Here is a 26,678-nt window from a genome sequence, read left to right as displayed (position 1 = left end):
TAACCATGGTTACCTGCAAGGAAACACGTGCCGTCATCATTGCGTGGTCCTCTGTAGCTCAGCTGGTAGAGCACGGCGCTTGTAACGCCAAGGTAGTGGGTTCGATCCCCGGGACCACCCATACACAAAAATGTATGCACGCATGACTGTAAGTCGCTTTGGATAAAAGCGTCTGCTAAATGGCATATTATTATTATTATTATTATTATTATTATTGCTTTGCACAAAAAGGGCTTCACAGGCAAGGATATTGCTGCTAGTAAGATTTAACCTAAATCAACCATTTATCGGATCATCAAGAACTTCAAGGAGAGATGTTCAATTGTTGTGAAGGCGGCGTCAGGGCGCCCAAGAAAGTCCAGCAAGCGCCAGGACCGTCTCCTAAAGTTGATTCAGCTGCAGGATCGGGGCACCACCAGTGCAGAGCTTGCTCAGGAATGGCAGAAGGCAGGTGAGAGTGCATCTGCACGCACAGTGAGGCGAAGACTTTTGGAGGATGACCTGGTGTCAAGAAGGGCAGCAAAGAAGCCACTTATCTCCAGGAAAAACATCAGGGACAGACTGATATTCTGCAAAAGGTACAGGGATTGGACTGCTGAGGACTGGGGTACAGTCATTTTCTCTGATGAATCCCCTTTCCGATTGTTTGGGGCATCCGTAAAACACCTTGTCCGGAGAAGACAAGGTGAGCGCTACCATTAGTCCTGTGTCATGCCAACAGTAAAGCATCCTGAGACCATTCATGTGTGGGGTTGCTTCTCAGCCAAGGGAGTAGGCTCACTCACAGTTTTGCCTAAGAACACAGCCATGAATAAAGAATGGTACCAACACATCCTCCGAGAGCAACTTCTCCCAACCATCCAAGATCAGTTTGGTGACGACCAATGCCTTTTCCAGCATGATGGAGCACCTTGCCATAAGGCAAAAGTGATAACTAAGTGGCTCGGGGAACAAAACATCGAAATTTTGGGTCCATGGCCAGGAAACTCCCCAGACCTTAATCCCATTGAGAACTTGTGGTCGATCCTCAAGAGGCGGGTGGACAAACAAAAACCCACAAATTCTGACAAACTCCAAGCATTGATTATGCAAGAATGGGCTGCCATCAGTCAGGATGTCGCTCAGAAGTTAATTGACAGCATGCCATGGCGGATTGCAGAGGTCTTGAAAAAGATGGTTCAACACTGCAAATATTGACTCTTTGGAATGCTTGTAATTATACTTCAGTATACCATAGTAACATCTGAAAATATCTCATAACACTGAAGCAGCGAACTTTGTGAAGACCAATACTTGTGTCATTCTCAAAACTTTTGACCACGACTGTATGCAAATATTGATTATTTGAGGCGTGAAACAGGAGAGAAAAAACACAACCACGCAGTGACTTAACCTAGCCATGTCACGCGCTCTGTGCATTGAAATTTAGCTGGTCTCAGGCAAAGTTACTTAACACTAGGCAAAGTTAATCAACACATGTGCATATCATCGGAACGTGCAAGTAAGTAGGGGGTGGTCTCAATACACTGTAGGCCTACGTATGCTACCTACTTTACTATAAGGGGGAACTTTTAGTGAAGCGGGTTAACTCTGATTGCATTCGTTTTGGAAGCAGGCTGCTTCCCGGGCGTGGTGCCCCGTCAAAAGTGAATTAAAAGTTAAGCACGTGGAGTAATGAGTAGGATTCTGTGTTCACATGAAAAAGTGATTGCTTTTGATTAAAAGCCTTTATCTTCCTTCCCAATGAAAACTAGCACTAGTAGAACTCCCTCTATGTCCGACTACTCACTGATCTTGGGTCAAGCACGTGTGAGCCTGTCGATAAATTATGGCAATGCCGTGATAGAATGTAATATTTCCCATCCCATCACGTGTGATCATTGAGCACTGAGCTTGAATTCTTTCATGGTTTTGATGCACATGAGCGTTTTATTCATTTCTATGGGATGGAATTATTACTCTATTTTGAAGAAATCTTCCACATTATCACAAAAAATATAGAGATACACATTGTTTTAATAGCACTCCCATAAACTATAAACAATATGATACACCACCATAAACAATATTAACACACCAGGCCATATAAAAGTAATCTTTACTAAATAAATCCACCCCAGCAACATATTTACAAAGAGGGGGGATCAAGAGGCATCATCAACAAGTCATCCACCTCCTCCTGAAGTGCATCAGCTTTCTCATTCAGCAGCATCTGAAACAGAGTAAATGCTCGTCATGTCGCATCACAATCCCATTTTCTACGATATTCAATGTTTTATTTACTTTATATGGATTTAGGATGTAAACAATTGTGCGTATACTAAGCATTTGACAACAGTCGTACTTTTGCAGAAGCAACAATCTGATTGGCTTGCTTCTTGAAGAGGTTCTCCACAGTCTTGACAAGAACGTTTGGGTCAGCGTTGGCCAGATGAGCCAGTGTCTTATATCCAGCATTGTACAGCTGCTTCGCTCTTCCCTGTCAAAAGCAGATAAAGGTTACAGCATGCAAAAAAACATCTGGAACAATGCCTGAATACCTTGGCTAAGATAATCGCTCTTATAACTGGATACCAAGATGTGGATATGTTTTTTTGGCCTTTTGTTGACATGTAAGTAGGACATTGTCACCATTTTAAGGATGCTATAATGCCAACAAAATGAATAGAGATTTTTTTTTAAGTCTGACCTCCATGACTCCTGCTACCTCCATGAGAGGGATGAGCTCGGCCTTGACACAGTAGGTCAGCCTGCGGGTCAGCTCAGTCAGGAGAGCGTTGAAGGGCCAGAACTCCTCCAGCTCCTGATAAGAGAGAGAGAGGACACAGTAAGATCAGTGGGGTCAAAATGGAAGGCATAGAACAGACAAAACTTAAGAGCTATTCTTAGTACTGAGAAGTGTTTGCAGTAACCCCAAGCCGTTACACTTAGATGAAATCTCAATGTTCTTATGATAATCAAGCATAGGACATGGAACCATTTTCATGAAACACTGACATGAGGGACAAAGATACAGTTATATTTAGCTGGCCTGGTACCCAATGACATCATATTCACTGAGTAAACCAAACATCAGAATGGTGCCGGAGGGGATGGCTGCCGTTTTACGGGCTCCTTTTTTCGTGTTGTTTGTAACTTATTTACAAGCACGCACCCATTCTCATCAACGGGGCTGTAGTGGAGCAAATCTTCAAGTTCCTTGGTGTCTATATCACCAACAAACTATCATGGTCCAAAAACACCAAGACAGTCGTGAAGAGGGCACAACAACGCCTATTCTCCCTCAGGAGACTGAAAAGATTTGGCATGGGTCCTCAGATTCTCAAATGGTTATACAGCTGCACCATCGAGAGCCTCCTGACTGGTTGCATCACCGCCTGGTATGGCAGCTGCTTGGCATCCGACTGCAAGGCACTACAGAGTGTAGTGCGTACGGCCCAGTATGACAACTGCTTGGCATCCAACCACAAGCCAAGCTTCCTGCCATCCAGGACCTCTATACCAGACATTGTCAGAGGAAGGCCCTAAAAATTGACAAAGACTCCAGCCACCCTAGTCATAGACTGTTCCCTCTGCTACCACACGGCAAGCAGTACCGGAGTGCCAAGTCTAGGTCCAAAAGCCTCCTTAACAGCTTCTACCCCCAAGCCATAAGACTGCTGAACAGCTAATCAAATGGCTACCCGGACTATTTGCATCCCCCCTCCCCCCTTTTTAAACACTGCTGCTACTCGCTGTTTATTATCTATGCAGTCACTTTACCCATACCTACATGTACATATCACCTCAATTACCTCGACTAACCTATACCCCCGCACATTGACTCGGTACCGGTACCCCCTGTATATATAGTCTAGTTATTGTTATTTTATTGTGTTACTTTATTTTACTTTAGTTTATTTAGTAAATATTTTCTTAACTCTTATTTTTCTTAAAACTGCATTGTTGGTTAAGGGCTTGTAAGTAAGCATTTCACGGTAAGGTCTACACCTGTTGTATTCGGCGCATGTGAGAAATACAATTTGATTTGATTAGGAACACCTTACTAATATTGAGTTGCTGCCGCCCCCCCACCCTCAATGGCACACATACACAATCCATATCTCTATTGTCTCTAGGCTTAGAAATAAATCCTTCTTTAATCTGTCTCCTCCCCTTCATCGACACTGATTGAAGTGGATTTAACAAGTGACATCTATAAGGGATCATAGCTTTCACCTGGATTCACCTGGTCAGTCTGTCATGGAAAGAGCAGGTGTTCTTAATGTTTTGTACACTCAGTGTGCCTCTATACTGGTAGCTACCTCTGTGAAGTGCAGCACGCAGGAGCAGAAGGCTGAGGAGGAGCTGAGCAGTGTCTGGATGAAGCCCCGGCTGAGCAGGAACCTGTCGGCCACGCTCCACAGGTCAGTCTCCTTCAGCGCTGACAGCAGCACCAGGGCCAGGTATAGCCGGCTCACCACCACCGGGTCCACATTCTGGGGAAGAGAGCATAGTGAAAGGACCATAGAAATATAATTATTCCTCCTACTGTAGGAAGGACATCATAGTACAAAAGAATGGCTCATTGACTGTTTGGCTCATTACAGTATTATATCAATGATCACAGTTGAGAGCAGATTTGAATTCCCATCACAAGAGATTTACGGTTCATTATCTTCTATTATCTCATCTAGGGGATAAAGTGTGGGGAAAAAAATCGACAGAAACACAAGAGGATTAATCTAAAGATGAACTAAATAATGGTTTTAAGACAACCTATTCAAGTATAAGGCCCCTTAAAAACGACAGGGATTTAAAGCTGCAATATGTAACTTTTTGGGCGACCCAACCAAATTGACATAGAAATGTGTGGTAAACATCTGTCATTCTCATTGAAAGCAAGTCTAAGAAGTGGTAGATCTGTTCAATGTGCGCTATTTCTATGCTTCCCATTCTTAAGTTTCGTTTTTAATTTAAAACAGCTGAAATTACAAAGAAAATACAATATTTTTTGTTATGGATAAGTTATTTCACAGCGGTTTAGATGGTACAATGATTCTCTACACTATACTTGCTTGTTTTGTCACTAACTGAAATTAGGCAAACTATTCGAATTTTAGCAACCAGGAAATGGCAGAGCGATTTCTGCATAGCGCATCTTTAAAGCCAATGATAATCTCTCAACCTAGGGAAATGTGAAAATATTACACTATTGTTATAACAGTATTTAAGATATTGAATATTCTTACCTTCTTCACATTCTGGCCCGCAGCCTTTCTAGCAACGAAACTCTCAGACACTCCAACTGCTGCACACATCTTTTGCTCCGCAGCTGACAACATTGTGAACTGGAATTGATGAGCAAAAAAACTATTTTACACAATAATTGTTGTACTAAATACTAGGGTTGTCACGATACCAGATATTCAGTGGTATCGTGGCAAGGAAACAAAACATGAAGCGGACCGAATTTCCGGAGGAAAACAGTCCTAATGTTGGAAACAAGCAGCCTTATGTTATCACCCAGAATCAAATGTTTATTTTCCAAGCTATAGCACACAATATTTTACATACAGTGGGGAAAAAAAGTATTTAGTGCCCACCAATTGTGCAAGTTCTCCCACTTAAAAAGATGAGAGAGGCCTGTAATTTTCATCATAGGTACACGTCAACTATGACAGACAAATTGAGGAAGAAAAATCCAGAAAATCACATTGTAGGATTTTTAATGAATTTATTTGCAAATTATGGTGGAAAATAAGTATTTGGTCAATAACAAAAGTTTCTCAATACTTTGTTATATACCCTTTGTTGGCAATGACACAGGTCAAAGTTTTCTGTAAGTCTTCACAAGGTTTTCACACACTGTTGCTGGTATTTTGGCCCATTCCTCCATGTAGATCTCCTCTGGAGCAGTGATGTTTTGTGGCTGTCGCTGGGCAACACGGACTTTCAACTCCCTCCAAAGATTTTCTATGGGGTTGAGATCTGGAGACTGGCTAGGCCACTCCAGGACCTTGAAATGCTTCTTACGAAGCCACTCCTTTGTTGCCCGGGCGGTGTGTTTGGGATCATTGTCATGCTGAAAGACCCAGCCACGTTTCATCTTCAATGCCCTTGCTGATGGAAGGAGGTTTTCACTCAAAATCTCACGATACATGGCCCCATTCATTCTTTCCTTTACACGGATCAGTCGTCCTGGTCCCTTTGCAGAAAAACAGCCCCAAAGCATGATGTTTCCACCCCCATGCTTCACAGTAGGTATGGTGTTCTTTGGATGCAACTCAGCATTTATTTTGGTTTCATCTGACCATATGACATTCTCCCAATCCTCTTCTGGATCATCCAAATGCACTCTAGCAAACTTCAGACGGGCCTGGACATGTACTGGCTTAAGCAGGGGGACACGTCTGGCACTGCAGGATTTGAGTCCCTGGCGGCGTAGTGTGTTACTGATGGTAGGCTTTGTTACTTTGGTCCTAGCTCTCTGCAGGTCATTCACTAGGTCCCCCCGTGTGGTTCTGGGATTTTTGCTCACCGTTCTTGTGATCATTTTGACCCCACGGGGTGAGATCTTGCGTGGAGCCCCAGATCGAGGGAGATTATCAGTGGTCTTGTATGTCTTCCATTTCCTAATAATTGCTCCCACAGTTGATTTCTTCAAACCAAGCTGCTTACCTATTGCAGATTCAGTCTTCCCAGCCTGGTGCAGGTCTACAATTTTGTTTCTGGTGTCCTTTGACAGCTCTTTGGTCCTGGCCATAGTGGAGTTTGGAGTGTGACTGTTTGAGGTTGTGGACAGGTGTCTTTTATACTGATAACAAGTTCAAACAGGTGCCATCAATACAGGTAACGAGTGTAGGACAGAGGAGCCTCTTAACCCTCCCGTTGTCCTAGGGTCAAAATGACCCGCCACTGTGTTGAACCAACTTTATTTAATTTTTATATTTTTGGGATCATTTGTGAGAAGGAGGCAGTGAGACTTTAAAGAAAGTATCACTGCCTACTTCTCACAAATGATCCAAAAAATATACAAATTAAATCAAGTTGATTCAACACAGTGGCGGGTCATTTTGACCCTAGGACTACGGGAGGGTTAAAGAAGAAGTTACAGGTCTGTGAGAGCCAGAAATCTTGCTTATTTGTAGGTGACCAAATACTTATTTTCCACCATAATTTGCAAATAAATTCATAAAAAATCCTACAATGTGATTTTCTGGATTTTTTTTCCTCAATTTGTCTGTCATAGTTGACGTGTACCTATGATGAAAATTACAGGCCTCTCTCATCTTTTTAAGTGAGAGAACTTGCACAATTGGTGGCTGACTAAATACTTTTTTTCCCCACTGTACAGAAGGTTTTTAAACCAACGAGTTTAGTCTGCTTTGTGTTTTCCTTTGCGATGGAAAATCCAGTATCGTAGTTTCGAGATACTGGTATCGTAAAGAGCCTACTAAATACTACAGAAGAGACAAACTCTTACACAAAACAAAATACATGCATTTCATGATTTAATAGATAGCCATAAACACACCCAAAATGCATAAAAACTAAAAAGATTGAGGTATTTTACCTACCAATCTACGTTTAATGTAGAAAACCAAAAAGCACAACAACAACAAAAACATTTAATAATTAAGAAGCATATACAGTGCATTCGTAAAAGTATTCAGACCCCTTTACTTTTTCCACTTTTTTTTACGTTACAACCTTATTCTAAAATTGATTAAATAAATAGTGTTCCTCCTCAATCTACACACAATACCCTATAATGACAAAGCGAAAACAGGTTTAAGAAATGTTTGCAAATGTATAAAAAATAAAAAACAGAAATACCTTATTTACATACAGTGAGGGAAAAAAGTATTTGATCCCCTGCTGATTTTGTAAGTTTTCCCACTGACAAATACAGTCTATAATTTTAATGGTAGGTTTATTTGAACAGTGAGAGACAGAATAACAAAAAAAAAATCCAGGAAAACACATGTCAAAAATGTTATAAATTGATTTGTATTTTAATGAGGGAAATAAGTATTTGACCCCTCTGCAAAACATGACTTAGTACTTGGTTGCAAAACTCTTGTTGGCAATCACAGAGGTCAGACGTTTCTTGTAGTTGGCCACCAGGTTTGCACAAATCTCAGGAGCGATTTTGTCCCACTCCTCTTTGCAGATCTTCTCCAAGTCATTAAGGATTCGAGCCTGACGTTTGGCAACTCGAACCTTCAGCTCCCTCCACATATTTTCCATGTGATTAAGGTCTGGAGACTGGCTAGGCCACTCCAGGACCTTAATGTTCTTCTTCTTGAGCCACTCCTTTGTTGCCTTGGCCGTGTGTTTTGGGTCATTGTCATGCTGGAGTACCCATCCACGACCCATTTTCAATGCCCTGGCTGAGGGAAGGAGGTTCTCACCCAAGATTTGACGGTACATGGCCCCGTCCATCGTCCCTTTGATGCGGTGAAGTTGTCCTGTCCCCTTAGCAGAAAAACACCCCCAAAGCATAATGTTTCCACCTCCATGTTTGACGGTGGGGATGGTGTTCTTGGGGTCATAGGCAGCATTCCTCCTCCTCCAAACACGGCGAGTTGAGTTGATGCCAGAAAGCTCGATTTTGGTCTCATCTGACTACAACACTTTCACCCAGTTCTCCTCTGAATCATTCAGATGTTCATTGGCAAACTTCAGACGGGCCTGTATATGTGCTTTCTTGAGCAGGGGGACCTGGCGGGCGCTGCAGGATTTCAGTCCTTCACGGCTTTGTGTGTTACCAATTGTTTTCTTGGTGACTATGGTCCCAGCTGCCTTGAGATCATTGACAAGATCCTCCCGTGTAGTTCTGGGCTGATTCCTCACCGTTCTCATGATCATTGCAACTCCACGAGGTGAGATCTTGCATGGAGCCCCAGGCCGAGGGAGATTGACAGTTATTTTGTGTTTCTTCCATTTGCGAATAATCGCACCAACTGTTGTCACCTTCTCACCAAGCTGCTTGGCGATGGTCTTGTAGCCCATTCCAGCCTTGTGTAAGTCTACAATCTTGTCCCTGACATCCTTGGAGAGCTCTTTGGTCTTGGCCATGGTGGAGAGTTTGGAATCTGATTGATTGATTGCTTCTGTGGACAGGTGTCTTTTATACAGGTAACAAGATGAGATTAGGAGCACTTCCTTTAAGAGAGTGTGCTCCTAATCTCAGCTCGTTACCTGTATATAAGACACCTGGGAGCCAGAAATCTTTCTGATTGAGAGGGGGTCAAATACTTATTTCCCTCATTAAAATCCAAATCAATTTATAAAATTTTTGACATGCATTTTTCTGGATTTTGTTGTTGTTATTCTGTCTCTCACTGTTCAAATAAACCTACCATTAAAATTATAGACTGATCATTTCTTTGTCAGAGGGCAAACATACAAAATCAGCAGGAGATCAAATACTTTTTTCCCTCACTGTAAGTATTCAGACCCTTTGCTAAGAGACTCAAAATTGAGCTCAGGTACATCCTGTTTCAATTGATCATCCTTGAGATGTTTCTACAACTTGATTGGAGTCCACCTGTGGTAAATTCAATTGATTGGACATGATTTGGAAAGGCACACACCTGTCTATACAAGGTCCCACAGTTGACAGTGCATGTCAGAGCAAAAACCAAGCAGAGGTCGAAGAAATTGTCCGTAGAGCACCGAGACAGGATTGTTTTCGAGGCACAGATCTTGGGAAGATCACCAAAAAATGTCTGCAGCATTGAAGGTCCCCAAGAACACAGTGGCCTCCATCATTCTTCAATGGAAGAAGTTTGGAACCACCAAGACTCTTTCTAGAGCTGGCCACCAAACTGAGCAATCGGGGGAGAAAGGCCTTGGTCAGGGAGGTGACCAAGAACCCAATGGTTACTCTGAAGGAGCTCCAGAGTTCCTCTGTGGAGATGGGAGAATCTTCCAGAAAGACAACCATCTATGCAGTATTCCACCAATCAGGCCTTTATGGTAGAATGGCCAGACGGAAGCCACTCCTCAGTAAAAGGCACATGACAGCCCGCTTGGAGTTTGCCAAAAGGCACCTAAAGACTCTCAGACCATGAGAAACAAGATTCTCAGGCCATGAGAAACAAGATTCTCTGGACTGATGAAACGAAGATTGAACTCTTTGGCCTGAATGCCAAGTGTCACGTCTGGAGGAAACCTGGCACCATCCCCACGGTGAAGCATGGTGGTGGCAGCATCATGCTGTGGGGATGTTTTTCAGCGGCAGGGACTGGGAGACTAGTCAGGTTCGAGGGAAAGATGAACGGAGCAAAGTACAGAGAGATTCTTGATGAAAACCTGCTCCAGAGTGCTCAGGACCTCAGACTGGGGCAAAGGTTCACCTTCCAACAGGACAACAACCCTAAGCACACAGCCTAGACAACGCAGGAGTGGCTTCGGGCCAAGTCTCTGAATGTCCTTGAGGGGCCCAGCCAGAGCCCGGAGATGAACCCGATCAAACATCTCTGGAGATACCTGAAATTAGCTGTGTAGCGACGCTCCCCATCCAACCTGACAGAGCTTGAGAGGATCTTCAGAGAAGAATAGGAGAAACTCCCCAAATACGGGTGTGCCAAGCATGTAGCGTCATACCCAAGAAGACTCGAGGCTGTAATCGCTGCCAAAGGTGCTTCAACAAAGTACTGAGTAAAGGGTCTGAATACTTATGTAAATGTGTTATTTCAGCTTTGTAATTTTTTTTACTTTGCTAAAATTTCTAAAAACCTGTTTTTGCGTTGTCATTATGGGGTATTGTGTGTAGATTGAAGAGGGGGAAAAACAATGTCATCCATTTTAGAATAAGGCTGTAACGTAACACAATGTGGAAAAAGTCAAGGGGTATGAATACTTTCCGAATGCACTGTAAGGGCTCTAACCTGTCTGAAGTAGATCATCCAATCAGGCTTGCACTGGGAGACCATGTCATAGGGTGTTACCAGGTAGACCAGGTGGAGGAAACTATCCAGCATCAGACTCTCCAGGCCTTTAGACAGGTCTCTATACAGGACGTCACAGTAGGTCAGATCCACTGAGCCTGGCGAGGAGAGGGCAGATACACTTAAGAGTGTAGGATTGATTCATAGAAAAAACATGTCTCTGTAACAGGATTTAAATGGATTCCTAAGCATGAAACACACTGAGAATCTCACTGCTGATAGATACTTATCACAGTGGGAGGCCATTCCTTCTCTTGCTAAAACAAAAGCGGTACCTGCTACGTGCCGACCAGGTAGTGACGAACATACCGTTTCTACTTGTAGAATCGCAATGCTCGTCAATGGCCAACAACTTGACTTTGAGCCAATACGAGAGCACGAACCCCCACGTGGGGGAGCCAATAGGAGTGACAACAAAAAGGAAAAAAAAGAGGGCATTTTCTCCGTACATCCATGGATGAGCCAGTCACACTTCATATGCAATGTAGGCTATGGGATGGTAGCTAGCTAAATGCACAGATGCAATGCACGCAGCACTAAATACTTCCTCCAAGCTAGCTAACCACTGTAGCTAGTATTGACATTGCTGTGGCAATCTGGCTAGTATCAACAAGGGCTTTCTACAAAATAGCAACATTAGCGCAGCTAGCTAGCTAGCAATGTCCTATGGGAATAGAAATTGAATTAACACCTGCTCTGGAGTGTTTGAGAGTAGTTCACCTTTGTAAGTAGCTCTTCCTAGCTTGGTGACATGCAGAGTCCCATCATGTGGCTCTGTGGACACAGTGATGAGGCCTTTCACTTTCAACAGCTCAACACACTCCTGTGTCACCTCCCACAGGCTCCTCTCCAAGCACACCTGTTTCTCCTGGACAGACAGCAATGTGCCATCCATGAAGTCCCTGACCTGCTCTAAACTGTTCGTGATCTGAAGGGAGACAAAGAAAAGAAACATAAAAACCATATCATCAAATCATTCATTAAGACCAAGTTATTTTCTAAAAATATCCATCAAAAAAGGAAACTGGATTTTTCTGGAATTCACTTATGGATATTCTTCAGAAGTGCTCACATTTAATCCAATGATGGATAGGATGAGACTCAGGATACCCTTTCCGTTATCATGCATTAGGTTGCTTTTACAGATCTCTATTGGTGCAGACACAAGCTTTTTGACCTGAAAATACAAAAAGGTGGACAGGACCAATGCATTAGATGAGTCTGCTATAAAATGTCAGAACGTGCAAACATAAGGACCTGATGTCATTACATAGTACTACATGCACAGGTTTACTGTTGTTGCTCTTTACCATGACTTTGTCTTTGTCCTGTAGGATGAGGATGCTCTCTCCATGAGTGTCTATCCCAGCCCGTCCAGCCCTCCCCACCATCTGCTTGTACTGGCTCCTCTTCAGGAAGTCTACCGCCATGTACGGAGAACGCAGAATCACCCTGGTTCAAACACACAATGATGGATCCAATTACGTCTATAAGAACTGTCATTATCTAATACAGAGATGCAACTTATGTTATAACATGTCTCATGTGAGAACAGCTGTTCCTAGTAGCCTTAGTAGCAGTAAAGTAGTCTGAGACAGGTTACGCTTATTTGCTTTCGCTTACCTCCGAGCAGGTAGGTTGATCCCTGCAGCCAGCGTGGAGGTGCAGGTGAGGAGACACAGAACCCCAGCAGAGTAAGCCTCTTCCACCAGCTTCCTCTCCTCGCTGGTCAACCCACTGTGGTGGTAGGCCAGGCCGTACGGCACCATCTTCTTGAGCACCGGACACAGGGAGCCGTTCCCACTGCTCCTCAGATCCCCCAACAACACAGCCTTCTCTGCCTGCTTGTGCTGGATAAAGTCCCTGGAGAATTCAAGAAGAAGTGGCATGTTGGATCAATCACAAGCCACACAATCACAGCCACTGTACAGGCTTACCATGATTTGGAATACAGAGAGGAGGAATACAAAGATATGTCCTCTTACTGTTTCAGGTATTTGCAGATCATCCCAGCCACGTTCTCACAATTCTTCTTGGTGGGACAGAAGACAAGGCACGACTGGCTTGGAATGACCTCAGTCACCAAGGCAACAATATGATCCTGATCGATCTTCTGCATTGCACTGGAGTACTGGAAAACAGAAGGATTAGTCAGGTGTTAAGACTTCAAATACAATGTGTGTCAGGCTTCAACAGCCGACTGCCTGGTACTGGAGCCTAGTATATATTTAATTATAAAATGGGTGGTTAGAGCCCTGAATGCTGATTGGCTGAAAGCCGTGGGATATCAGACCATATATCACGGATATGACAAAACATTTATTTTTACTGCTCTAATTAAGTTGGTAACCAGTTTATAATAGCAATAAGGCACCTCTGTGTTTGTGGTATATTACCAATATACCACAGCTAAAGGCTGTATCCAGGCACTCAGCGTTGTGTCGTTCTTAAGAACAGCATATTGGCCATATACCACACCCCCCTCGGGCCTTGTTACTTAAATATAAAATATGATGGCTCTTCAAAATAAAATGAATATACCTTAAAGTTTAGGAGCCGAGAGAACCTGAAGCACTCCTCCTCCTTGGGGTCCACCTCGTATATGCTGTCCTTCAGTTTAACATACTCCTTCAGCTCGACCTGGAACAGAAACACCATGGCTATCAGTGGCCTACAATCACAGAGACAAAGGAGTGCACAACCCGCAGTCTAACTTGTATACGTTTTAACTAAGGTTTCAAAGAATATGTTGGTGATTTACATGTTGTATGTGGACTCTCACAAACAAGAAGTAGGCATACCACAGAGGATCAACATTTGATCCTCTGTGGTAACATTTGATCCTCTGTGATATGCCTACTTCTTGTTTGTGAGAGTCCACATACAACATAGCATTGCGTATATCAAGCCTATGGTTAGGAAATTACATACCGGTCTGAAGTCATTAGTGTAGTTATCTGCGCTCAGAAACCTCTGAAGATCTTGGACATTGCCCAGAGTAGCACTCATTCCAATGATCTGAGTTGACTCTGTGTAAAGAAAATAAATTTTTCAAAAGATCTCCAATCTCCATGAACATGATGAGTGTAAGAATAGCAGTCACACTTACTACTGATATAGAGCACCTTGGCTAGAGTCATCTCAATGATAGCTCCTCTGCTACCATCACCCAACATGTGGAGCTAATAAAAACAGAGATCGAGGAAACATTTGATACTACTGTACAGTATAATTGATTGCATCAAATACACAATCAGAGCATCAGAGGATTAATTTTTTGTGTTTAGTGAGTGGCTATTCTATATTTGCCAATGATAATGTCTTAGATGTTTACATAATAAGATATTTGCATACCTCGTCCACAACCACCAGCCCCACATTGTCCAGTCTGTTGGCCTCTATGAGGGAGTTGACCAGGCTGTGGGCCTTCTCTATGGTGGCAATGTACAGGGACCTCTTGCCCCTTCTCTTCACTGGAGGGAACCTGCCCTTATTGCCAGCATACTCCTCCACCATGAAGTCCAGCTCCAGGCCAAAACTGGCCAACCCTCGAACCTTGAAATGCATGCAATACAGTGCTCAGATTTGCCATTGACATGAGTTTTGTGACAATTTCCTAACCCAAATGTGGCCTTGAATACAAAAATGTCTGTGTAGTTGGATGAAAGGGGAATTATAGACATTTTGTAAACGTAATATAATGACCACAATACCTTCTCCTGCACTAGAGATATGTAGGGTAGGATGAAAAGGGCATCCCTCTCTCTGCACAGAAGCTCTTTGAGGATGAGAATCTCAGCCACCAGAGTCTTCCCACCACTGGTGGGCAGAGAGTAGATGAGGTTTTTCCTCTGCTGAACTGAGTCCAGGTTTAGACAGTTCTTCTGCCATTCTGAAATAGAAGAGAGCATTGATAATGATCCTCTGTAATATGAAGCAGGGCAAGAGATCCAATTATTCAAGACAACCACACACTTTTAAAACATAGACATGGTAAAGTTGACGCAGAACTATAGTGAGGACATGCATTAGACAGGGAAAAGGGGTAGAAAGCTATTCACCATATAAATATTTGATTCCTTTGAGATTACATATCAGCGCCTTCACTTTGGTGGGAAGACCGAAGAAAGGCTCAAGGTCCATTGTCTCCATGGAGACAGATTCCATAGCCTGCATGGCAACACTGATCTCTGTAACTACGGCCTCCTTCTGCACTGCAGTCCGTGAGACACTAGAAGGAGCTGCTGCATTAACCAGCATGGCTCTCTTCAGATGATCTGACATGCTCTTCCTTGCCTTGGGGACCACACCTGCATTGTGCCTCTCATTTCCATCTTCAGTGCTGACAGACTCAGGACGTCTCATAGGCTTGGACGTTTTGTCCCCATCTGGACAGCAGATCCACTCTGCTGTTTGGAGAGCGTCCTGTTGAAAGGCGAGCTGTGAGCTTGGCATGTCTCTGAAAAAGTAATCACTGAAGCCCTCCAGGTTTGAGTCTGTCATTGAGTAATCTCGTGATTTTTTCAGACACTTGTCAGTTGAAGACTTCAGTGAGGTGAAGTCAGGGTTTTCATGCTGCAGAACCACAGGGCATCGGTTGCTGGTTGCATGGTCAATGTCATGACGTCTCATGTTCTGCTCCTCTCTATCCAGCTTGGCCAGGAAAGAGCTGTCGCCTACAATGCTGTCATAGTCCCCAAATAAATCCTCAGTGTCACTGCAGTACTGCAAAATACATTTAAAACAGTTAATACATGTGTAACGCACTACTAGACAATATATGATCAGACCACAAACATTGTGGTGTTAGTTAGCTACCCACCTCACTGAACTTTGCATGCATAGATTGGTCCATAGCCCTGGGATGCTCCATTTCAGCTGTGCTGCTGTCAGGACATTGTTGTCCAGAAGAACTGGGTATTTTCCTTACGGGCGTGAGATGACTTCTGAGCCCATCTCTGGACCTCTTCCTCGAGGACACTCGTTTTACTTTGATTTCGGCACTCATAGTCAAACCTGACTGTCTGACACCTAGCCTAAGCATACCAGCCATGTTGGCATGCTAGCTAAGTAAGTACATTCAATACAATAATGTTGGCTGACAGGTTGAGCTCCCCAATTACTTGGTAAATTAGTCAACTAATTTGATACTACTGTACAATATAATTGATTGCATCAAATACACAAGGCAAACTAGCTTTAAATTGTTTTAACTAACGTTAGCTAACGAAATGTTAGCCAGAAAACTCTACGTCTAGCTAATTTAACTAACGTTAGACATGGTTAAAGCTTGGCTTACTACCAAACGACTAAAAAAAGTACTGTATAAATAGAGGATAAACTTTTAAGATTAGCTAACTGGCTACGGTGCAGAGAATGCTATTTTAAACCGTTAGTGCTACCCGGTATCCTTGGGGCGTCCATGCCCTAAACCCTAATTTTAAACCCTAATCTTAACCCTACCCTTAACCCACTGGTGGGCAGAGAGTAACCCTAAATCCAATCCAATCCTATCCTATCCTACCCTAAACCCTTAACTGTTATAAATGTCAATTTCAATTGGGTGACGTTAGAGTTGGATCCGTTCAGATTTATCCAATGTTTTACTAGTAAACATTAGTTTATTTAACGGATTAGCCAATCAGAGACGAGTAAAGATCGTAGGCAAATTTCAAATGGAGTCCGGTGGAGTACGGAATTTTTACGAGACTGTATTTATTCCGACCTAATGATATTGATACAATTAGTTCATATTTGCAGTACCGTATTTTAATATTTTAGATGCATTATATTTGTTATATGGAACTATTAAGATGTGTTATATGGAAATGTAACAAACTATCACTTTGAAAATCCATTGATTTTGGGAGGAACTACTGATCAGGCAGCAACATTTAAAGTTGAACACAAGCTCTCACGTCGTTGTTGTTTTCTTCACACAGGTCAGAAATGCTTGCTGTCCGAAGCGTTCGATCTTTGCCATTCAAATGTTCACAGCTTGGAGGCACACATAAGAATGCAGTTTTATTGTTTTGGATAAATCACATTACTAGGGATAAAATCACAATTATACTGACGTTTGTAATCATTAAGATAACCTAATATAAGCTAAATGGCTAACCTCTAAGTAGCTATGCCGTCCATTAGCTAACTAGCCACATCATGTGTCATATAAACTAACTATTCAGCATCCGACCCGTTTACTTACAGCTGCACTAGGTTCAGACAGCATTCCTGTGTAGTTTAAGAAACCACAGAGCCAGAGCTGAAACAGCGCTGATAATGAGACAATTCGGAGTACAACGCATTTCTCATCCCTGGATTGAGGTACATTTTCCGAGCCATATCTCTCGCCTGCTCAGCGATGGCTTAATCTACACAGGAATTCTGGCCGACCCTATGTAGCTAAACAAACGGGTCGGATCTGCTGGCTAATAAACTAGCTAGCTGGCCAGAGTAACCTCAAAATGGACGTAAGGTAATGTCTTTACTTTTATCGCAGAACAATGTCTCAGAAGTATCCCAGGCTCGTCTAATCTAGTCCAGAAGAAATGACATGGTAAACAATTGAATGTGCATATGTAACGTTACTATTAGCTAGCTACCAATCTAGTAAACTACCAATCTAGTAAGAGCGCACAAAGAAAAACATTATCGATGGACTAATTAGATCCCGGATGACATTTAAAAATACAAATTGAACTTGATTCTTATGTACTCTTAGTGCTCAAGGAGTGACATTCCACATGACGAGCATTATTACTTCTTTTAACAGGATTTGAAGCTATGCCTCATTTGTTTACAACGTCTATGACAACTACATTGTTGTATGGATTTACATAACTTTATGTAAATTTTTAACTCCCCAGACATTACGGATGGAGAATCCATACGAACAACCACAGAACGGCTGCATTTTATGTAACATCACAGTGTACTTCAAGAATGTTCAGGTCTGTCATTAGACTACAGTACTTACTACCGTACTGATTAGCAAAGATGCAATTGGGCAATGTTTATTTATAATATGCTTAATTTTCCTCCAAACTTCTTTCCAATAGCTGCTGGCCCAGTTTATATCCCCCCCACAGGAATAATTTACGGCAGGCACGTAACAGGTGAGAACTTGGTCAGATAAAAAAGCTAAACATGTTCATATCACATCAGAGGCGGTCATGTCCTATTAACAAGGTGTTTGTTCCTTTCCAGGTCTGTGGTAAGAAACAGAGGGTGATTTCCAAAGCCATAAAGAAAGCTAATTCGATGGGTAAGTCATCAAATCGCTCATTTTATTATTGACTGGTCTTGGGACAGAATATCATATGATCCAATACTCTTGGGTCAGCAGCATTAAGCCTTGAGGTTGCTCTGTGATAGTTTCTCTTTGGAAACGTCAATGCACCATTTATCACTACTGACCAGAGGGTATTTGACATTGTGTACTACAGACTTGTCTATGGCTCAAAATGACCTTGTTTTGATCATCTAGGCCTTTGTATAATAAATACTAATACTATTTTCCTCCACAGGATTCATGTCTGTAACCCACAAGGACCCACATTTTATGAAAGATCCAAACATCTTCGACATCCGGCACTTGGAATAACTGTCTGCCTGTATTGTGGAACTAGTGTAGCATAGATACTGTAATCATTGTGTATTTAAATCATTCTTAATGTGGAATATTGCTTGTTAGTCTAGTCTTTGAGCTGCCATGCTTGGTTTGAGCCATGAGACCAATTATCGTAACTCACTACACGTGAAAATAATGTAATTATGTACAAGTCCAATAACAGCTTGAATATAAACAATTATTGATAAACACTAAAGTTATTTTAATCTCAAGGACTTGGGACAGTTATTTCTAAATGAATTTTTTTGCCCCCAAAATAAGCTAATTGAAGGCATCCCTGCAAACATATCAAGTTTTCAGTCATTGATAGAGGACTGTTACAGGGGAATGTCACAGAATTTCCTATAATCCATACACAGTGACATTTAATGCAAAGTAATCATTCTTGAGTGGTCCATTTGGTCCTCAGAAGACCGGGGAGTTGGACACGTCTAAATTATTTAAGTTCTGATTGGCTGGGATCAAATCCTCCTCAGTCTCTGACCCACTGACTGACAAAGACCCCTCAGTCTCCTCCAGCATGCCTTTCCTCCTCTTGGCCACCTCAGTTGATTCACGAGCGGGACGTTTTCTCCAGGATGTACCTCCGACTCTCCCAAGCCTCCCCTTCCTGGCTTTAGGGAGTGTATGACTCAGGATCAAAGGCAGTGTTGTGGCGATGTCTATGCCATGGTCAGTGCTGCAGCAGAACTCGGGCAAGGGAAACCCCTGGAAGTTTAGAGCCTGTGTTTGGAGTAGAGATGCCCCAGGAAATAGTGTTTTGATGGCCTCGCAGAGCAGCACATTCTCCTGCGGCTGAGCTGGGGTGGAGGCTCCATCTGCTGAGACTGGAAACACAAAAGTAAATAAAACATGCTTAATACACACGAGAAGAATAAATCAAGTCTGATTGATAAATAGAAACAAAGGTCATACTTTCTCTCTGCTCTTGTTTCCTCTCATTGAGCGTCCTTCTTAGAGCAGATACGTCTGCAAGCAGCTTCTCGACCAATCGTTCACTCTCTTCCACTTTCTTACATGCCGTCTGTGAAGAGAAATAAACAGAAAACCCAGGTGACGCCATGATGTTTACCAATGGTTGTACTGTACATAGTCTTTTGTACACGTTTTTACACTTCTCTTGCCATCGATTCAACTTACCTTCAGTTCACCCTGCAAGGAGTTGTTCATGTCATTAATCTCATCCACCTCCTGCAGAGATCCATCTGAGGAGAAGAATCTAGATCTACACAGGGCAAAATACAAAAATGTAAGACTAGTCACACAGGTACCAGACAAACAGATTACATTTTTCAAAGTCAATAGTGCCCAGTGCTGAGGCCCAGTAGTAGTACCTGTGTTTCCTAACAGCGCGGTTGTAGTTGACTGATGAACAAGATGCAGAGAGTCTCCAGTAGTCCTGCTCTTCCAACAAACCCAGGTTGCTGACCAGGACAGGAACACTGCAATACTGACTAATAATAATACATGGGATTTAAAGCACATTTTAAGAAATCCAAGGACTGTACAGCAAGACAGTAAAAACAAAACAAGGATAAAACTACAGCGTACAAAACATTAGGAATACCCACTGATGTCACTTGTTAAATCCACTTCAAATCAGTGTAGATGAAGGAGAAGAAACTGGTTAAAGAAGGATTTTTAAGCCTTGAGACAACTGAGACATGGATTGTGTATGTGTGCCATTCAGAGGGTGAATGGGCAAGACAAAGGATTGAAGTGCCTTTGAACAGGGTATGGTAGTAGGTGCCAGGCGCACCGGTTTGAGTGTGTCAAGAACTGCAACGCTGCTGGGTTTTTCACACAACAGTTTCCTGTGTGTATTACAGATTTTGCCCATTGCTTACACACTAAAACCGAATGCTTAGACCAAAGCCTCAATACCTAAACTTCTTGTAGCATACCTTAAACACAGTGTAACCATAGCTTAAACACAATGTCAACTTTGCTTGCAATTCTGTAACACACTTATTGCAAAACACTACACACGTTTTCTTACATTAGACACTTTGTTCAAAAACGAAATCACCTGTTATCATTGGGAAAACACTCTGTTCAAAATGCTAAACTCATCTGGCAATTGTATGCACTTACATACACACCTGAAAACACTTGCACAGAAAACAGAACACCAATCAGTCTGAGCCTTAGCACTACAAATAGGCCTCAGGTAAGCCATTTTTAGAACCTTGCAAGCATGGAGGCAATGAGAGTCAGAGTAAGAGGAGGACAAAGCGAGAGAGGAGTCGGATGTGGAAGAGGACGAGTGTGGAGACGTATATCAGATGACATCAGGGCTACTCTGGTGGACCATGTGATAAATCATGGCCTGTCCATGAGGGAGGCTGGGCAAAGAGTCCACCCTAACCTCAGTCGCTACACAGTAGCATCGATAATAAGCACATTCCGACTGGAGAACAGGTATATCTTCAAGTTTCTACTCCAGACTGTACCTACTGTATGTGTCACATGATTCTGTATCATATTACAGTATTACTGTACTAACTATACTATACAAAAATGGGTAGTGCTGTGAAGTACTGTATATGTAAAGGAATACCATTGTGATGTTGCAGTACTGTGTACAGTTTGAAAGTACAGTATGTGAAAAATAACCTAACCAATGACATCTTGTGGTGGCATTTTCTACAGAATGGTTGGACGACCTCCTCAAGGTGGAAGGGAACGGCTCTTCACTCAACAACAAGAGCTTGCCATCATTGAAATGGTGCGAGAAAATAATGCAATCCGACTTTGTGAGTTGCAACAACGCATAATTGCAAATGGAAATGAATTCAACAATATCAACAGGGTCAGCATTTCTACACTAAGTCGCATCCTACAGAAACATAACTTCAGAATGAAGCAGCTGTACAGGGTGCCATTTCAGAGGAACAGTGTCAGGATCTGCGCCATGATTATGTGCAGGTATGTGTCACTTTACTTTACATACTATATACAGTGGGGAAAAAAAGTATTTAGTCAGCCACCAATTGTGCAAGTTCTCCCACTTAAAAAGATGAGAGAGGCCTGTAATTTTCATCATAGGTACATGTCAACTATGACAGACATATTGAGAATTTTTTTTCCAGAAAATCACATTGTAGGATTTTTTATGAATTTATTTGAAAATTATGGTGGAAAATAAGTATTTGGTCACCTACAAACAAGCAAGATTTCTGGCTCTCACAGACCTGTAACTTCTTCTTTAAGAGGCTCCTCTGTCCTCCACTCGTTACCTGTATTAATGGCACCTGTTTGAACTTGTTATCAGTATAAAAGACACCTGTCCACAACCTCAAACAGTCACACTCCAAACTCCACTATGGCCAAGACCAAAGAGCTGTCAAAGGACACCAGAGACAAAATTGTAGACCTGCACCAGGCTGGGAAGACTGAATCTGCAATAGGTAAGCAGCTTGGTTTGAAGAAATCAACTGTGGGAGCAATTATTAGGAAATGGAAGACATACAAGACCACTGATAATCTCCCTCGATCTGGGGCTCCACGCAAGATCTCACCCCGTGGGGTCAAAATGATCACAAGAACGGTGAGCAAAAATCCCAGAACCACACGGGGGGACCTAGTGAATGACCTGCAGAGAGCTGGGACCAAAGTAACAAAGCCTACCATCAGTAACACACTACGCCGCCAGGGACTCAAATCCTGCAGTGCCAGACGTGTCCCCCTGCTTAAGCCAGTACATGTCCAGGCCCGTCTGAAGTTTGCTAGAGTCCATTTGGATGATCCAGAAGAGGATTGGGAGAATGTCATATGGTCAGATGAAACCAAAATATAACTTTTTCGTAAAATTCAACTCGTCGTGTTTGGAGGACAAAGAATGCTGAGTTGCATCCAAAGAACACCATACCTACTGTGAAGCATGGGGGTGGAAACATCAAGCTTTGGGGCTGTTTTTCTGCAAAGGGACCAGGACGACTGATCCGTGTAAAGGAAAGAATGGGGCCATGTATCGTGAGATTTTGAGTGAAAACCTCCTTCCATCAGCAAGGGCATTGAAGATGAAACGTGGCTGGGTCTTTCAGCATGACAATGATCCCAAACACACCGCCCGGGCAACGAAGGAGTGGCTTCGTAAGAAGCATTTCAAGGTCCTGGAGTGGCCTAGCCAGTCTCCCGATCTCAACCCCATAGAAAATCTTTGGAGGGAGTTGAAAGTCCGTGTTGCCCAGCGACAGCCCCAAAACATCACTGCTCTAGAGGAGATCTGCATGGAGGAATGGGCCAAAATACCAGCAACAGTGTGTGAAAACCTTGTGAAGACTTACAGAAAACATTTGACCTGTGTCAATGCCAACAAAGGGTATATAACAAAGTATTGAGAAACTTTTGTTATTGACCAAATACTTATTTTCCACCATCATTTGCAAATAAATTCATTAAAAATCCTACAATGTGATTTTCTGGATTTTTTTTACTCATTTTGTCTGTCATAGTTGACGTGTACCTATGATGAAAATTACAGGCCTCTCTCATCTTTTTAAGTGGGAGAACTTGCACAATTGGTGGCTGACTAAATACTTTTTTTCCCCACTGTATTGTGATGTGGGAATGAGGGTTTATGCTGCCACCTGCCCTGCCTGTACAGCTTGTAGTTTTTGTCTATACTCACCCAACCCAGCCCCTACTTGTGTGAAAATATAGACATTGTAGTTACTGTATGTGTTTTCAGTAACACTATTCAATATTTTCTGTTACAGACAGTTCTGGAGTTTGATGCCGCCGAACTGCCGCATGAGTTCATCTACGTGGATGAGGCAGGCTTCAATCTGGCCAAAACCAGGCGTCGGGGCCGTAACGTAGTTGGACAAAGGGCTGTTGTAAATGTCCCTGGGCAGCGTCACCTTGTGTGCTGCAATTAGTGTCCAAGGAGTCCTGCATCATCATGCCACTCTAGGTCCCTACAATACAGGACAGATCATTGCATTTCTAGATGCACTACATGCAGTTGTGCAGGACAGACCACAGCAGCCCAGGTTTGTTGTCATCTGGGATAATGTTAGTTTCCACCGGGCTGCTCTGGTCCGAGATTGGTTCAACAACCATAATCATTTCACAGTTTTATACCTGCCCCTTTCTAAATGCAATCGAGGAATTATTTTCAGCGTGGCGGTGGAAAGTATATGATCGGCAACCACATGCCCGCATGACTCTTCTGCAAGCAATGGAAGAGGCATGTGGAGACATTGAGGTGGGATCAATCCAAGGGTGGATTCGGAACACGAGGCGATATTTTCCCCGATGCCTAGCCCGCGAGGACATCGCCTGTGATGTTGACGAGGTCTTGTGGCCAGATCCGAACAGAAGGCGTGATCCATAAGCCCTCCCCCGCCCCCCACCACACACACACACACGCAAGCAAAACAAGTATATGTTTTTCCCCCCCAATAGCAATTTATCCAGTAATTGTTTTGTTTTTTTACTTTTGTTTTGTTGCTAAATTTGATGTTAAGAATTTCTGTAAGAATGTTTGTTTTTTTGTAAAAACTTTTTTGTAAATACTGTTTGATTACTGCAGAAATTCTACTTTTGAGTTTTACAGAAGACAATGACAATAAAATGACAAAAATAGAAACACAAAGACTGCAGTGTTTTATATAAAGCCCATCAGTGTGTTGCTGGTGATATGAAAGAGTAATTCAAATGTTGCTTGTGTGTTGTTTTGTTTTGTTGCAATAATTCTATTTTTAGAAAGGAGGGTTAAGTTTTGATTGCAGTGTTTCATTTTGTCATATACGTGAGTTGTTAATCTCCAAGTGCTATGTCTGATTGGCTTGTGTGTTGAGTTTTGACATAATGAGCCAAATTCTGCAAACAGCCAACCTGACACAACTATGTGAAGCATTGGAGTCAACATGGGCCAGCATGCCTGTGGAACGCTTGACACCTCGTAGAGTCCATGCCCTGACGAATTGAGGCTGTTCTGAGGGCAAAAGGGGGTCCAACTCAATATTAGGAAGGTGTTCCAAATGTTTTGTACACTCAGTGTAGAATAAAAAATAAAAGCTGCTTAAGCTAGAGCTGAGTAAGGGCTGAGCTAAGCTAAGCAGAGGGTAAAGCCATACTGAACAGATCGGAGTTCAAATCTTAAAACGTACAATCACTAACTATCCCATGGCAAAACACTCACAGTTTGATTCAAAACAGTGTGAAGGCCATTAAAATGTGAATGTACTGACCTGCCATGTGATCTGTAGACTGCATACTCCAGTTTGTGAGTGGAGCCTGTCGTTGTGATCTCACTGGGTGTCAGTAGCAGAAAGATCAGCTCGTGATTGGAGAGTGCGCTCTTCAGGTTCTCATGGACTACTTGCTCTCTGAAGGTCATTTGTTGATCTGTGTTTCTCCGCTGTTTATACCAACCAATCACATTCTCCTGGATAGGAAAATCAAATAGAAGAAAGAGGGTGAATAAATGTGTGTGCTTTGTTGGCTATCAAACAAGATAGGAATGAAACGCAAACAACTTGCATTACGGTACAGGTTCCTTTACTCCCTGGACCCAGTTGCAATATCACCATCTGTAACATCAATATTACCATGCTATCTTCTTCCCCTTACCTCCTTATAGTTGGATAAAATGTGCCTTATTTCATCCTGGTTCACCTCCCCTATTCTATTATAGAAGCTAAGGGAGGTGGAGAGAAAAATACATTAGTTTAAGTGGCATGCTTTCAGAAATAATCCATGATAGTAAGTGATAGCTGTTGAAATAGCTACACACACAGCTGAATTACAATTTTAAGAAACCTTTGTCTCTGCAGTTTACCTATTGAGCTTGCGACAGGATATGTGTTTCTGAATGTCTGGAACAGAAAGCAGGGTGAGACAACAGTCAGTACACACCAAGATGATATTATAATGATTCAAATCAAGTGCACAGCTGATGACTCACTTATTGTATGCTCAAACTGTATGTTGTCGATTTGAGAATCAGTGATGTTGCTTCTCTCTTCAGCTTTGCTCTCCCCGAGAATGAGACCTTCCTGCAAAATGTTATGAGGTGCATACAAGTGTACGGGCAGTTTAATATAATAAACAATCTCTGGCAATAACCAGTATCTGAATGAGTAAGCTATTTGGTCAGACCTTTCTGTTGTGGTGTTAGGCAACAACTAGCTAACGTAGCTAGTTAGCTAGCGATCTAGCCAACTACTTACCACATCAGAATCACTGTTAAAGTGCTGAAACATCAATGAACCAAGAACAAATCCGGAGACGCGAATAGAGGAGTTTGAGTCCGCCATGATTCTTTTAGTCAGAAAGACAACATCGAAAGTGTTACCGCACAGACAGAAGTGGTAACCCAGACACGTCACAGCGGCTATAAAGCTGAAGCATCCGTTTAGAACGTTTTCCCACCACCAAATATGGTAGTGAGAGGAAGTCCAGTCGCGGGTAGTGGGAGAGGATGGAACTAGGTGAAACTGGACCGACATTCTGCTAATTTTCTCATCGATCAAACATCTGATCTCAATACATTTTTCTGTCCCAAAAACTATAATCTGGTACGAACACAGTGCACTGAGTTTTATAGACTTGACGCTTTGACAAAGTTCTAAAAAATTGCATTGTTTAGGAGTGCAAGGTCGAATTGAGTTTATGCACATGCGCATTTCATAGAGGAGGCGTTCCCTAACTGAAATATGCAAATACATGCCAATAGGATCTCGCTAGCTCGTGCTTGGCTTTGCCCACTTCCTTGCTTGTTCTGCCCACTATGCTTCATTTACTCCCACTTTAAACGACACAGTTGAACTATCTTGGGTTAATAAATATATTTGGTGTTACGATTGCGTAAAAACAGCGCTACCTGCAATGGCAGGCGCATGCTCTATTGCTGCGCATGTGCACGAGAGGTGAACTTTTTTAAAGGAACTCGCCAGGTTTTATTATTCCCACTAGTTACCACAGCCATAAAGTCAAAATGGCTATATCGTAAAAATTCATATAAACAAAAAATACATTTTTGGTCTTAATTTAAGGTTAGGGTTAGGCATAAGGTTAGCTGTTTGGTTAATGTTAGAGTTAGGTTTAAAATCACATTTTAGGAAGATGTATTGTAGAAATAGGCGCGGTTTATG

The 26,678-nt window shown here is 42.5% G+C and overlaps 2 protein-coding genes across 2 annotated transcripts; both read right to left on the bottom strand.

Moving 5' to 3' along the window:
* Positions 1–1,999: 1,999 nt before the first annotated feature.
* On the bottom strand, positions 2,000–15,948 carry LOC311135903 (helicase POLQ-like; the record flags this gene model as incomplete). Its single annotated transcript, XM_084169923.1, has 18 exons — positions 2,000–2,212; positions 2,345–2,479; positions 2,690–2,803; positions 4,305–4,478; positions 5,232–5,330; positions 10,881–11,038; positions 11,661–11,868; positions 12,013–12,117; positions 12,251–12,392; positions 12,564–12,803; positions 12,926–13,071; positions 13,482–13,580; positions 13,872–13,969; positions 14,050–14,122; positions 14,295–14,495; positions 14,654–14,832; positions 15,002–15,665; positions 15,763–15,948. 18 exons carry the CDS (start codon positions 15,946–15,948, stop codon positions 2,129–2,131), a joined length of 3,105 nt encoding a protein of 1,034 aa, XP_084026049.1. The 3' UTR covers positions 2,000–2,128.
* Positions 15,949–17,419: 1,471 nt separating this feature from the next.
* LOC311136265 (BRCA1-A complex subunit Abraxas 1) lies at positions 17,420–25,907 on the bottom strand. The gene is made up of 9 exons (XM_084170396.1): positions 25,755–25,907; positions 25,490–25,580; positions 25,364–25,400; positions 25,156–25,222; positions 24,774–24,970; positions 19,908–20,027; positions 19,714–19,798; positions 19,489–19,597; positions 17,420–19,400 (listed from the first exon to the last, which is right to left on the bottom strand). Exons 1-9 carry the CDS (start codon positions 25,839–25,841, stop codon positions 18,979–18,981), a joined length of 1,215 nt encoding a protein of 404 aa, XP_084026522.1. The 5' UTR covers positions 25,842–25,907; the 3' UTR covers positions 17,420–18,978.
* Between the last annotated feature and the right edge of the window lie 771 nt (positions 25,908–26,678).

This window comes from Coregonus lavaretus, assembly GCF_964263955.1.
Source record: "Coregonus lavaretus genome assembly, chromosome: 10".
Taxonomy (NCBI): Eukaryota; Metazoa; Chordata; class Actinopteri; order Salmoniformes; family Salmonidae; genus Coregonus; species Coregonus lavaretus.
Note: the sequence above shows the minus strand (reverse complement) of the source record. Positions and strands in the feature narration are given on the sequence as shown.

What these genes read in the sequence shown, in the direction of transcription:
- LOC311136265 (XM_084170396.1), bottom strand. Translation starts at nt 25,841, where the DNA reads ATGGCGGACTCAAACTCCTCTATTCGCGTCTCCGGATTTGTTCTTGGT. An exon ending in CCTTGCAGGGTGAACTGAAG is followed by an intron (nt 19,598 to 19,713) that starts GTAAGTTGAATC and finishes TTCTCTTCACAG; the next exon opens with ACGGCATGTAAGAAAGTGGA. An exon ending in GAAACAAGAGCAGAGAGAAA is followed by an intron (nt 19,401 to 19,488) that starts GTATGACCTTTG and finishes TTGTGTTTCCAG; the next exon opens with TCTCAGCAGATGGAGCCTCC.